This window comes from Megalops cyprinoides, chromosome 1 (assembly GCF_013368585.1).
Source record: "Megalops cyprinoides isolate fMegCyp1 chromosome 1, fMegCyp1.pri, whole genome shotgun sequence".
Lineage (NCBI taxonomy): Eukaryota > Metazoa > Chordata > Actinopteri > Elopiformes > Megalopidae > Megalops > Megalops cyprinoides.
In genome coordinates this window covers 66,569,550-66,584,532 of record NC_050583.1, presented here as the reverse complement: position 1 = coordinate 66,584,532, position 14,983 = coordinate 66,569,550, and the positions used below count along the sequence as shown (strand labels likewise).

The window sequence follows — 14,983 nt, the reverse complement described above, 5'->3', positions numbered from 1 at the left end:
CAGTGTGTAAGAGCGAAACAGCCCATGGCTCTCACAGTTTGGCTACAAGGTTCTTGGCTTGATGCACAACCAAGGACACTATTTCTATATGTCACCTCAGACATCTGTTTTTATTGCACTGGTCAAGCATATTGCCAAGAGTGCACAGTGGAAGAGCTCGTTGCTCTGAAGAAAAAGATAAGTCTGAATTGGAGATGAGTAACCTGGTAAGGAAGCAGCGATGGGGAAGCCTAGGTGGCCTATTAACATGCATCGAGTGAAGTGCAGGTGTGGCTCGGTACGCACATTCTCCTTAAAGTGTGGCTTTCCTCCAGACAACAAGGTCTCCTTGTCTGCTAATTGGGGGAATTACGGCAGAGGTCTCCTTTCCATCCCTCCTCCATTCCCAGCTCCTTCTCGACGCCATGAGCGACAGTGTACACAGGTCTTAATTACAGCGACGGCAGCACTGTGCCAGGTAAGCTTCAGCTTCCTCCCACCTCTACTGTAACGATCCCCCGTTCTTCCTGCAGCTCAAAGCACCGCACTTGTTAATTGCCTGCTTACTCTAATACCCGCAATTAGGGCGCTAATCTGCTTAATATGGGGATATTAAGGCTCAGCCTTTGTCAGTAAGTTGTAGAAGAGCCAGAGTTGAGCCAGCGCTGGCTTCCTCTTTTTTGTATTTCCAGGGTCTTTGCCCTATCTCTGTGTCAGAATGGTAGTTGTACCTACTATGCATATGATGGTTGGAGCCCAGAATTAGCTCTAGCTGATCTAGCTGTGAGTTTGTCATAGTGTGTTAGGTCCTACAGGTGATATCCACTGCTCTTTTGAGGGCCTTACAAGCACGTGAATAACAAACAATGTTGATATTTTGCCCCAGATGAGTGACTGTGCCAGAGCAATGCCATGTTCCTCATACAGCCTTACAGGGCAGCATTAGAGGGCGGTGTCATATAGCTATTAAATCTTTGTAGAGTCATAAGGTGATGATGCATAGTAAAATTCCCCAATTTGAAAACTTGTCAGCTATATCACTCCTGTTTCTGCAGTAGCCTTTTTGTAATGTAACCATGTTGAACAGCTATACACTCACTCACTGTTTTACCAAATTGTAATATGTTTTGAGGATCCAAGCTCACATCCAGCTCCACAGTCTGAGCATACACATCTACACTCTCATGCCCTCTTTTCATTGACTGAACCTTGCCAAGCTGAACACAGGCTTGGCTGACTATGTAGGATTTGTGTCTGTTTCATTAAATGGGTTGCAACCCTTGACATCACGAAAAAGGGAAAAAGTGAACATGTTTCCAGCGTTGCAGTGGAAAAGGGGTATTGGAGGCCGGTTGGATTCCTCCAGAGTGCACAGCTGCACCACTGAAATAACTCTTAGTATGTGGACTCGGGAGAGAGCAGATATAGTCGTACTGTTCAGTGCTGCGCAATTTAATCTCTCATTGATGTGAGCGTAAGGGAGGTAAGGGAAGGCTCATCTCAGAGACACTGTTCTGCGGAGGGATCAGAATGATGCAGAGCCAGTTGCCAGCTCATATACTTGCACCTTCACTGGTAGGCACAGGTCTAGAACGCTGTGGGAAGCCTCACCATTGTCGTCGAATACTAAATTAGCCGCTAACCGAATCCCACGACACAAGAAGCGTATCTGTTCGTTTACTGAGAATTGTAGTTAACGTGGTTGAGATTTGAGTCTGAAATGTGCATGAAGTCTGGGTTGCACTATGTCCCCTAGGTGTGTGGCTTGTTTTGTTTAATTTATGCTTCCTAGTTTCAAAGCTTTTAGTGTGCGTCTGCCTGACCAAACATCTTTAACAGGGGTCAATGGTTTCTCTCTGAATATTAATTTAATCCTCTACCTCTCTTTTTTAGTTGTTGGCCATTGGAGTTTTGGGAAAAAAAAGGGTTTATCTGACGATAAAGGAATCGGAGTATCTTGGGTGGTTTTTTGTCTCTGTTTATGAAACAGAAGAGAGGCCGCTCTGGTCCCGTGGGACCCACTCGAGTGGGAGCGGGACGGAGTCCCAGAGAAGGGAGGGATGGAGGTGTGGGGTTGTCACCATGGCAGTGCTGGCACAAAGATAATGCAAGGGTCCTTAGGTGGGGTCAGGTGTGGAGTGTGTCCTGTCCATGGAGAAGCAAGAGCCAACAATGGGACATGGGAGAGCTGGTATTTTGATTGTGATCTCAATGAGAAGGCATTAAGATGAGCCCTTCAGCATAGCTTCTAGAGTGGACCTGAAAGTGCACCCCCCCCCCCCCCCTTTCTCCTCTTAATGGCTACCTACAGTGTCCTTGAATTAGAAGAGCCCTGGGTTCAGTCTAAGAGAGGTTGTGGCATCCAACCCTGAGTAAAGAAGGCCAGGTTCAGTGCATACTAAAGGATGAGAGGAAGAACCATGAACAAGGCCTGTAGTGTCTATTAAGGCTTTGAAACAGAGCAAGAGGGTGACGGCACCACCACAGCATTGGCTTATAGCAGCCACAGGAAACACGAATGGGTATTGAATATTTAATATCACTGACTGTTTAAACACTCATCCCATTTCACCCTCTGTCTCTTGCTAGACTTGTAGGCACCTTTTGTATTAGCTGAATTACTTGTGTTGCAAGCAATCGTTCACTGCTTTACTGAAACTGTCCCACAGTTGAATTGAGTTATGGTGGCAAATACACAGCGGAGTCCCCATCGTGAGAACAGTCTAAAGATCCCTATGCTTCCGCTTGAGTTTTTCTATGGCTCCGTTTTGTTCCAGCTACCTCTTGTTGCACTTCCAGACATGAAAACAATTCTATAATGAAACAGATGTGAAGAACTGTAAAGCAGAACAGAGAGGCTGTCTTTGAAAGGCAGGTGGGAAAGTTAACCTATTATGGCCAAAGAAAGTGACCTTCCTTGTGAACTGACACCATTCGCTGATTAGAATCCCATGTTAGCCAAGGCAGCTATCTGCTGTTTGAAGGTGGCACTTCCTGTTCCTGCTCCAGGCCTGATAGGAACCTCAGAAGAATTGAACTTGTGTGTAGAAAAGTAAACACATTTCAGCCTCCTCTGTCTGGGTTTAGTCCAGCCAATGAGGACAAGAGTCTGCTGACATGAGTTGTGTAAACAGACGTAGCCCATGAAGCATATTTTCAGAGTTGGGGAAAATGATCTCGATAGAATTTCTCTTTCCTGCATCTCTTCTGAAGCCCCTCAGAAGAGTTACAGTACTCTGGAGATTGCCTGTAGCCTCAAAGTGAGTGAAGAAATCTGCTTTTTCTCTTTGGAAAGGAGTCTTAATTCCTAAGATCTGTACTGTTGTTGGACCTTCATCAGTTTCCTTTCCCATTCATCTGAAACCTGCCAGTGCTTACTGGCTAGTTTTATTTTTATGGATTCCTCTGGATGGTATTTTTGCTCTTCGATTGTAACTGAACCATGCCTGTGTTTTTGAGCTCTGATCACTGACTGGATTCGTAGGCTTATAAATGGATCTGTTCCAGTCCATTTCTATTTGTGATCTTTGTGCTAAAAGCAGGCCCCTGGAAGATGTGGCCATTAACTGCATTTCCATTTGTTGTTGTTTCACATTTGTGGAACAGTTGCAATTTTAAAAACTACAGCTAAGAGCATTAAGCATTTTATCTGCTCCTTTTGAAAGTGTAATATTCACTCCATTTTACACATGTTAAGTGCTGCTTAAATTAAGTTTGAAATTTGTCTGCAAATGTGGATCCTGTTCCTGGAGCTAGGTACTGAGACGTGAGCGCTGACTGTCCAATCTCCAAGCATTCCATCAAAGATTCCCCACAGTATTATTTAAGATTATTTGGCTTATGTAAAGCAGGAGGTCCATAATCCTAAACTGTCTTTAGGCCTGTAACATTAATCTAATGTTGTGCTGTAGTTTTTTTTTTTTTTGCTGGAGGCCATTTTTCCATTACCTGTGAGATGGAGATTGGTGATCATGTGTTCATCATCCTATTGCAACAATCTGGTGGGAGTGAGGGGCAGGATGACTAACAGAATCTGGCTTTACACCCGCTGAGAGCTTTCGGTCACTCATCTTTTAAAGCTGCTGGAAGCGGAAGATTTACTCAGAAGTCTGGTTCATTAAGCACCAACATCTTAGTGCAGACACCCCTCCCTCCCTAATTTACACTCCATGCAGAGGAAGTGCTGACTCGCCATTAAGAGCCCCTGCGAACATGAACGGGAACAGAAGCCGCCCTGATGTCAGGCTTCTCTCCATGGGAGGAGGATGGGACTTTCCCGCAAGCATTTAACTCGACTTTTCTCTCATCGGTTCATGTCAGATTAGCTAAAAGGATGGCTTGTGAAGCAGGCGCCCCGAGAGGAGCGAACTCTTGAGGTTGTGTGTCGCCACTCGTGGCGGGCAGTTCACTCCAGGTGAGAGAACCGTTAGAACGTCTCGCCTGCACGGGGGACAGGCAGGGAGCGATTACACATTCCATCTGTATCATTGGAATGTGCGCTAACCATGTTAGTGTTGACACTGTCTGAGCGAGTTGAAAGGAAGCCTTCAGTGCAGCCAGGTGCTGCTGAACAGAGTGGAGCCGAATTCAAGATCCCTCTTTAACCCTATCATAGCGGAATGCTTCACGGAGTTGCTGTGACTGATCCACCAAGATAAGCAAAAAAGATGAGGGAGTCTATAGGTGTGTCTTTATTGAATTCCACACTGTAGTGCTATTGTTTTTTCCTGATACTAAGGCATGAAGCACTGATATACAATGGACTTTTTGTTCCCCGCACCCTGATGAAGGTAGTTCAGCCACAACACCTAAGCGGTCTGAAGGTACTTGAGTTAAATAAAAGCTTGTTAGTATGTCACACTGAAAGAGTGCCTTCAGATAACACCTCTATGAAACAACAGACAGGAATAATCTTTTTTCTGCTGAACTGATATAGAATGACTTCATTGGACAATGATTCATTGATCTTTTTCATTGAATCCATGTGGGAAAGTTATCCTTGTGCCAAAGAAAGCACAAATACATTTTTTATTTATTTTTTGCAACTTTTCCGCAGTTAATTACCATGTCACCACCCTTTAGCATAATACTGGCTTGTTGGTGGAGAATTCGCCACTCCCTTTAGGAATCCTGCAGAATTACCAAATTGTAATGATTGTAAAATGCGTTAACATTTTTCATGGTCTGCTCCAAGGGCTGCACAAAATCAATGGCTTAGTGGACTCAGGGCAGCTGATGCCAGATATACTGATGTCTGGATGATATGGGGGTGTCTGTAGGCGGGGGTACGACATCTCCAGGACTGGACTCGCCTTTCCACCTCTGCGTGAGATTTTCTTTGAGGCCTTGATGATGTCAGCCTCTTATCTCTGCATTGCGAGGCTGCCTTTTTCTGAGCCTCATTTCACTTTTCTGTGCCCTATAAATCATCTTAGATTAATTCAAAGATTGGCAACAATGATGTCAGGGGTGATCCAAAAATCTTAATAATGATGGGTGACCCCTTTTATTAGCAAAACTACTCCAAAGTACTCCACTCTGAAATTATTATAAGGATGATGTGCACAAGTTAAGACTCTGTATATCGCCATTAAACCAGAATGAAAGGGTACTGTTGGACCCTCCCTAAAAGATCGCACAGAGCCTGCTTTGCAGTTATTATCTGACTAACACATCCCATTTTAAATCTAAGGAGAAAAAAAGCGTAAGTGTTTGGAAATGAATCCTGGCATGAAGTGCTTCATTGGATGCGTAGTCGGTGACGCAGCATGGCTGTTGACACCCCTGATGAGAAGCTGATATGTGGTGACCTTCCCCCGGCTGTGGAGAGAGCAGTGCCCCATTCAGTGCCTGTAGACATGGAAGCGAGCGCTCTTTGATCTCCATGCGCAAATGAGCCCCCCCCGCGCGCCTAAAACCTCGGCCCTTCCTTTGATGTTTTGGGAGTGATCCGCCCCCTCCGTCAGGGTTTTACGAATACAGTATGTTGTGACGAGAGGCAGTCGTGTTTCTGGTCTACCCTCACTTCGTCTGAGCTGTTTGTGGTAATTTTTCCCCGTTTGTAATTTCCTGCTTGGCGACAGTATGTTCAAATCAAAGCAAATCAATGTTTTATGGAGTTTGGAATGGAGGATGGAAAAACAATTCTATAATCAAAATTTCTGTTTCTCTGTCCTCAATGAATGAAAATAACAAGAAAATGACACAGTTGTGCCAGCTGAGAGAACACATTGGTGCTGTGTGGAGTCCCCTCTGCTGCTGGGCAGGGGTTTGGTATTCTGGGTAATGGGCCTGACATCAGAGCGGCCCCACCCATAGGGAGCACTCTTCAGGACTCCTGGTAAATTGAGAGCATATCTGGAGATCTGAGAGTCTGAAGTGAATTGTTGCCGCAGGTCATATATGGCCACAACAAGCTTGCAGTTTTCATCAAAGTTGAAAAGTCTTTAAGGTCTACAATGGAAATGGATTAATAAGAGGATACTGTTTATATTGGGTTGGGATTTTGTTTGTGACAGATTTAATTATAACATCAGTCACATCTCCAACAGGAAAAAATTGATTACGGTGATATCCCTGTAAATGTTTTGCTGTCAGAATGTGGGTTCAGCGGGTTCATGTGCTGCCAGATGATTAATTCTTTACCCGAGACAACAAACATGTATTAATCAATGTGACAAAGCACCCCGATGACAATGTTTTCTTAATTTAAGTGGATAATCTGTATTCCTTTGTGTGTTTCTGCTTCTACACATTTATTGAGCCGAGCAGATTGCGTAGAGGAATTTGTGGTAGTAATTGAAATGCATGAAGCATGGGGATAGTCTCATTACGATGTTTATCACAGCTGATCGGGTACAGAATTTCACTGCCGAAGATTAAGAGTAGAAACGCTTGTATCCATATTTGCAACTGCGGTGTATGTGTATTTCCCAAACATCACATGGCTTTCCAAGCAAGGACATCATCACTCTTTATCTGAGCGTCTTCATTCATGTTAGACTGTTACTTGAAGTTAACTAGTTGGATAAAAAGCTAATTTCTTATAGTGCCTCTCTCAATGTGCCTCTCTATGAGTGCCCCTCATAGACCATTCTCAAGAATTGAGGATTTTGATAAATATGGACCGTCTCTCTCTCTCATGCCTGTATGCGTGCTGTGGTTCAGTTCAACGGTCTACCCCTGAACTTCACAGCACACCAGAGATGTGCTTTGACTGCAGGCAATGAAACAGGTGCTCCCTCTCATTTGTCAACCAAAACTCAATGGTGGCCACATTTCAGATGTTTTATCACACAAGGGTGGGTTTTATCCTTGCCCTAGGTGTGAAATCCAGAGCAATAAGGTCTCTCTCCTTCAGGCTCTGTGTGTGTATTGAATAGCATAACAACAGAGTTCTGTGGGGGTATTTAAGAGAGGAGATTTGGAAAAAAAAAGGCCATTTCAGATGCAAAAAAATAAATATAACAGCACAGTTACAAAGCGTTCATGTGTACCAGCAGGCATCTGCATGCAAAGTATCATATAGAGATGAAATAGCCCCACGCGTAGAATATATTGATCTTTTCTCAAATCCTGGGGCCCTTTGTGTGGCAGTAGAGGTATGTGTGTTGCCCTGCAAGAAAGAAGGGGATAGCGGGGTATTTTCCCGCTGAATTCCCTCTCCTCTCTGGCCCTTGCTGCTTGAATGCAGCAGAGGCTCTGCTGTCTTCATGTCTCCAGAATTAGCCTTTTTGTGCATCATTGAGTTGGATTGTAGCAGAACATTTTCTTTTTATATCAGTCTAGGCTTTGTTGGTTGGCCTGTTTTCTCTCTCCTTTGTGTCTCTCTCCTCTGCCTTTCCTTTTCTCAGACTAATTGTAATTTTAAAAAAAAAATGCCTGGGAAAGGAATCTATTAGCATTACATGATTTTTCCATCAACTGCATGTTGCGTGCTTTAATTGAATTAGGGCATGCAGGCCCTCCCCCTGGACCAGGATTTTATTGCCTCCTCCGCGAACAGACTGTCACTCTCCCAGCATGGGTGGATTCCATTGGGCCCCAGTCACTGGAGCAGGCTACAGGCCTGACTCAATGAAAGGAAATTAGCCCCGTTGCTGGACCTTAGAGGCAGGCGTATCATTCAAGAGATCACGCTGAGGCAGCAGCTAGCGGCTCCATTAAAAGTTCAAACATTCAGATCAATCGGTAAATTGGATTTGCCCGGCCTATATTTAGATGACTGTAGCCCGCTCTCTCTTGCCGCGAATGCTGGTTATTTGTGGAGTTTCAGTGTCTTGTGATGCTGAGTCAGGACAAGCATCCATGGCTAGCAGAGAAAGGCGAGTCTTCAGGATCCTACTTGGTCACAGCCAAACTGCAAGAGAGGGAATCTGTGCCTATGTCTGTGCCTGTTTCTGCCTAAGCTTGTCTGCAGTTGTGCCTGATCATGCCTTTGTCTGTATGTGCCTGTGGTTGACTGTATTAGTGCCCAGCTGCATCTGGGTATGTGTCCATCAGTGTCTATACTTGTACCTATTTTGTCGCTTAGTGAAACACTGCTGTTCGTCAGGCGACATTGTGACACTGTTCACGTAAGATGTTCACAGCATTTTGAAAGCATTGCTTTTGTCCAGCAGGCTTTTGTCCAGCATGCACTTCTCATGCCATGATACATACTCTCACTTGCTCAAGAAAGATGACATATATGACATAAGTACACCTGCTCCTAGCTTCACCTCTCCCCTCCCAAATAGAACATGTGCAATCCCATCCCTCCACATTATTATTCCGCCGCGGCACTCCACTCGGCCCTGCTCTGAAGTACAGGCAGGTTTCGAAAGGCCTTTATTAGGGCTCTCGGCGCAGCCGTCTCCAGGGTCCCCCTTCCCCTCTTGTAGCCGTTTTTGTCTGCTCGGCCCGGGGGCCTGCGGGGCTCCGAGGGCCATAGGTAACAAGGAGAGAGAGTCCCTGCCTCATTCATCCGTTCGTCACGTCACCTATTCATCCACTGGGAACCGGTGTGGGGCTGGATTCTGCCCAGGAGTGGGAGAAAAGGGAGCCGCGCAGGCTCTGCCTCTCCCGAAGTCCCCGTTGGCAGGGCTAACAGGCTCCAGCTCTTACACAGTCCTGACCTCCCTTCCCCTTAGGCAGACTTTTGGATAAGAACCAAGAGTACAACAGCCTCTGTAGTCCAGGCGTCACAAATATCAAAGCACTGCGGTGCGTTTGGCCTGCTTCTGAAGCCAACCGTTCTTGAAGCTGCTGCCGAATTGGGTTTTGCTCGTCAGCGGAGAGGACAGACGTGACTCGCCTTGGTCAGTTTGGCTCACGACAGCCAAGTTGTACTTGGGCAAAGAAATCATCAATGCCGCCATTGTCGTGTAGGTATAGCAGTGAATGGCATTTGTGTGCATGAGGACGGGTGTATGTTTTATGCTGGCTGGTCGGCAGGAAGTCCTTGATTCTTCAATGCATGCAGAGAGTGCATTCTTCTCCTAATGCAGAAAGCAAATGCATTAAGATTCCAGGCTTCACTGACTATATTTATTATGAAAGCCCACCAATTAACTGCGTTTGTTTTGTGTACTTACTTCATTCCACCATGCACTTAAGATTGCTCTGTCGGCCGAGAAGAAAAGAACTTGTGACATTTCTGTCACGGCCCAAAATGGTATACGTTAAGGCACTGCCTTCATTAATAATGGACCTCCGGAGACAAGCTGAAATGAATAAGCTAAAAGGTTTTTTTTTTGGCAGTGGATTTAGGCCTCATGAAAGGGATTGTGCTCGGTTGTCAATCAGCACGAGGGAGTTAAGCTCGCTAATGTGCCCGCGCTGAAGGCCCCCGAGGCCCAGGTGCTGTTGGAGGCTCACCTGAGCATGTGCGCCCACCTGTGAGGAGACAAAGGCCGGTCTGAGAGCCAGAAGGCCAGAGGGAGGGGAGGGGCCCCAATGTGGCCTGCTCAGGCCACGCCCCTCTTTAATGCAGGCCTTTGATGCGGTGCTCTTTTTAAACGTGCCTCATTATCTTCGGCCTCCAAGCGCAAGAGGAGACAACAGGAGAGAGACTGACCGGCAGCCCTGACCACAGCAGCGTGAATACGTGAACTGTGTCTCTTAACCCTCACATGCACCAATCACTCTGAGAGGCTAGGCTGGAGTGGAGTCAGTCGTGGAATTTTGGCACTCTTTGACCCCTCCCCCCCCACCCCCTTCCTAAATCCCACAGCTGGTGTGTGAGGATGGAGGAAGCCAAACCGATGACAAGTTGACTGCTGAGCTCCGTGCCTTACAAAAAGCAAAGTGAGATGAGCACAAGCACGAACGTGTGGTGTGCATCGCACATCAGTGGACCCTGCGATGACCCATACGTATACACATATATCAGAGACGACGTGATTTATCAATCTCAAATTACATGCAGTGAATAGCAGTGGAGAGAACCACTGTGAGCCTGCAGCTGAAAGGAGATGACAGGTATCCTCACTCCCTGCGTGATAAATGAGGTCATTATTTCTTGGTGGGGACACTTTCCTGCTCTGCCATTGTTGTTTAAAACGCTAATGCCTTGTGTACACTTTATGATTTTAGCTTCAGTGTAGCCTTTTTAACTGCCTTTCTGAGTTTTCTGCATGTTTGCCGTGATTCTTGACGACACCTGGCACTTGCAGGCTGAAATAGTACCTCAGCTTAATGCCTTAGATTATGTACTTATTCAGGCCCTACATGTGACAGTAATTGCTCTTTTGGAGGACTTATGAATTAGGATCGGTTATTGAGCCGATCTTGGCAATTCCTGCTCAGTGTTGTGTTTTGAGAGCAGCGAGGGACAGCCAATGAAAAACAACCATTCAGTAACAAAACGTGACAATAAAAAACAGCTGTTTCTCCAACAATAAGCAAGAAAAGACCTGTGGACTAAGAGTGCTAAAATGAAACGACAGAAGCACCGACCTAAAAAAAAAAAATCCTCGAAGATGAGGAGTTTATTAAGCTGTGGCACAAGCTCAAGGGTTTGTTCAGTCTGTCCACACACAGCTAATGCAGCCCTACTCAGCTACCACTGTAAACAACGGAAGCACGATAAGTGGAAAGATATCGCCCGGTAGCTTCCTAGAAACAGTTTGTGACATTTGTGTGTCCTTGAGATATGGCAACTGCTTGTCACCTTCAGCATCAGTGACCCGTGTTTGGCGTTGTTATGTCCCCAGACTTGTTTCAGAGCCCTGAGGTTGTGACACACAACAGGATTCCCCAGTTCCGTAACGTAATGCGTAATGCGTCAGCCCAGACATGCCCAGCTGAGCAACAGCCCACTCCACGTGTGTGTGTGGTCCACTGTCTCCATCCAACCGCTATAGCAAGCCATTCTGGTGCACTGCTGTGCCAGTACGCACATTTTTTTGAGGAGTAGGTAAGGTTATTTGTCTATTGGGACTGTGTACTGGTGCTGCGAACAAAGTCAGCAGGGAACGAGTGTGAATGGAAAGGGTATCGGGAAGCAACCAGCCGGTCTTGCAGGTCCTCCTTGCCTCACACACTGAGGAGGTACATCCGCGCAAGCCAAATGATACAGGCATTACACACAATATAAAATGTTATGCGAGGTAAAATAACGATATATTGATTTTCAGGCAGTGGAGGGAAAAAAATGACATATTTGTTTATCTATATTGAGCACTCTATTGATCTGTATATTGATTTTGAGAAGTCTATTGTATCCAATTCGCATCCTTTTGTAATGTGATATTTTTGACAAGGCGGCCTTTGTTCTGCTGGGAAATTGCTAGGTTTTCCCAAACATAGGGTCATTGTGATGTTATGTTTCTGGCACTAGAATGCAGAGGATTATTGGTTTGAATCCCACTGCTTGACTACTTGAGTCAGTGTAGAGTAGCAACTTTGTGGTGACATCAGCTCATAACCAGTTCAGCTGAACTGGTCAATCTGTGTGGTCTGTAAAATAAGCAATGTAGTAATCTCTCTCTCTCTCTGTCTCTCTCTGTCTCTCTCCCTCCCTCTCTCTCTGTCTCTCTCTCTGTCTCTCTCTCTGTCTCTCCCTCTCTCTCTCTTTCCCTCTCTCTCTCTCTCTCTCTCTCTCTCTCTCTGTCTCTCTCCCTCCCTCCCTCTCTCTCTCTCTCTCTCTCTCTCTCTCTCTCTCTCTCTCTCTCTCTCTCTCTCTCTCTCTCTCTCTCTCTCTCTCTCTCTCTCTCTCTCTCTCTCTCAGTCATCTGCGCACAGGCTGCGTCTCTCTACTTCACCAAGGAGCCCAAGTCCCAGGATGCACTGCACGGGCGAAGCGCCATGCTTCGCTGCGAGGTCAGCAACCCGGCGAACGTCACCTACAGCTGGCTGCACAACGGCACGGAGGTGGCCGACTCGGAGCGCCGCTTCCGGGAGGGCGGCAACCTCAAGTTCACCGCCGTGGACCGCAGGCTGGACTCCGGCAGCTTCCAGTGTGTGGCCACCGATGGTGCGAGCGGGAAGACGGAGCGCTCCAGCAATGCCTCCTTCAACATCAAGTGTGAGTGTCACTAACGTCCCCACCCCCCGACTGTCAACACTGCGGCACACGTGGTCATTCACTCATGGGGTATTAGGGTCGCGGGGAATGTTTAAAGCATGAAACTGTTTAAAGCATGAAAGGTCAAAGGTCAACAAATTCATAATGAGACACTGTAGTCAATGATATGCTTTAGTTGGTGAGTGGTTACATGAAGAAGACCAGGGTGAGAAACTGACCCCCAGAGCTGTAGTGCCTGAAATAGAGAGAAACTGTAGTATCAGAGTTTATCTCTATTTCAGGATGTGTTCTTTGACAGTCCATTGTTATATTTTTTCTCCCTGGAGTGCCCAGGTACCCCATGCTGAATTTGTCTCTCCACTCACCTTTCTGAAGTGATGGAAACCTCAGTTACTTAATCTCATCCCATTTCTCACACAATCGGCTGTCTTGTTTTGTCCCAGACCAAGTCTCTCCAGATAAAGGCTGTTAAAAGGCCACTCCACCCAGGCCCACAGTTCATTGGCAGCTCCCAAACCTGCGCTTTCAGCCTGTGTGAGCCTGTCACCTATGAGAGTATGTCACTCTGTGCTGGTCCAAGCACAGTGTTGGCTGGAATCAGCATTGCTCCATTTCATCCCAGCGGGGGTCGAGACATGCGGCAAGCTCGCTATGTGCAGAAATTATGTGCTGAGATGCACCATTCCATCTCTGAAGTAGAGCTGTGGCACTGGAACTATGAGGGGGACCAGAACAATGTTGCTGCACTCATATATATGCCACACAAGTCAATACAGTGTCTTTGATCTCTGTCCAGAAGTGGGTTTGGCATATGGCATGTTGTATCATTTGCTATTAATGGTGGACTGTAGCTCTGCATTTAGTGCCTGTCATTTTCATTTCTCCTGTGAAGACCTCTACGGGTGACTTGAAAGGGGAAATATTTTATGTTCTGCAATTAATAATGATTTACTGTGGCAGTAAAGAGGCTTGATGACACTGGAGAATATTGTTAAACACGTGCCGGTGCTCTTTCGAGCCTCTTCTGGGGTTAATTGAGTGAACCAGAGCCGTTTTTGTCCTTGGTTGTTTCATCACTGCCGAAAATAAAGCTCAGAATAAATAAATGTTTTCTGAGCCTTTGAGAGGCAGACAAAGCCCACCTTTATGTCATCTGCCAGGATTAATTGCTTGTAATTTAGCAACTGGGTGCATGTATCAGATAATGAGAAAGGGTTAGCTGAAAGAGAGGCCTGTCTTTGTCGTTTGCGTGAAGAGAAGCCAGACGGCATGAATGGTCAGCCTGTTTTTCTTAACGAGGGGCGGGGGGTTCGACAGCTCGGGCGGAAGGAGAGCGACACCACAGAGTGTGACACGCCCGCCCCCTTAACCCCAGCCCGATCTCGTTAGGCCCTGCTCGTTAGCAGAGCTGGACTCAACCGCGTGACCTTGACCTCTGTCGAGCTGCGAAGAGGCCAAGATCGAGACAGGCAGAAGTTGCCAATGATGATGCAAGTCAAGATCACTCTGTCTGTGCCTCTGATGAGGTGTCTCACTTGCTGCAGGTCGACTGAACCATGTCTTGTCTCAGTGAGAGAGACCTGGGGTTAGTTCAGTCAAGACCAGTGCAGGGATCTTCTGGTACTAATAAGGGCTGAGTCACCTACCCCCAGAGCATCCTCTGGGTGGTGCTGGCGCTCATAGGCTGACCCTCAACCTCTAGACTGCAGGTTGCATAATCAAAAAGAAGGCTTTGTTGCCTCCACTGAAGCCTACATATGCATTTTTAGCATTTGTGATTGACTTTTGCCTACAGTTGTCAGTGTAGTGAAACTTTAGAACATTTAGAAAGGAAAAGAAAACTCCATGGGGTAGCCTGTTGGTATGTAGATAACACCACAAGGAGCCTTCAGTAGGAGCATGTCTGTAGTACTGCCACTCAGAGGCCTTCTTGTGAGCTGGAAGAAGTCTCGGATACATACACAGTTTGATATCTGTGTGTGTGTGTGTGTGTGTGTGTGCATGTGTGTGTGTGTGTGTGTGTGTGTGCGTGCATGCATGCATGCATGAGTGTTGTGTGCATGTGGGAAAGTGCTCTCTGAGAGCAATCCTCTTTCAGTTAACTCCCCCGGCCTCTTTGACTGTCAAGAAGGCCCTACGTTTATACCCAGAGTTCAGATGCTCTTTTTTTGCAGTCAGCTCTGATACCCGGCGCACAAAGCAGAGATCCTTCTTGGGCCCGGCCTCGGGATGTTTATATTTTAGGATGACATTGCTAATGTGTCAACACAGGGGGAGAGAAGTGTGGAATGAAACAGGACCCCCCCCCCCCCCCCACCTCTCTTTCCGGCCGTGACTGGAGCTGCACTGCCTCAGGTTACTCTGGCTACCGTGGGCCCAGGATTCTCTGTCACGCCCACTAACCAGTAGGCCCCACAGCCCTCAGCAGGAGCTGCCAGAAGCAGTTTCACAACCCCTGCTGCCCAAGAACACTGAGGGGGGTTGACAGACCAGTGA

At 46.6% G+C, this 14,983-nt stretch overlaps 1 protein-coding gene across 1 annotated transcript in view; it reads left to right on the top strand.

The window, feature by feature from the left end:
* The window catches only part of LOC118779164 (inactive tyrosine-protein kinase 7-like), a 91,064-nt gene that overhangs the window by 49,591 nt on the left and 26,490 nt on the right, over nt 1-14,983 (top strand). Inside the window, exon 2 of the mRNA XM_036531119.1 lies at nt 12,191-12,487. Coding sequence (XP_036387012.1) covers nt 12,191-12,487 — 297 coding nt within the window. The remainder of the gene's footprint in view (nt 1-12,190; nt 12,488-14,983) is intronic.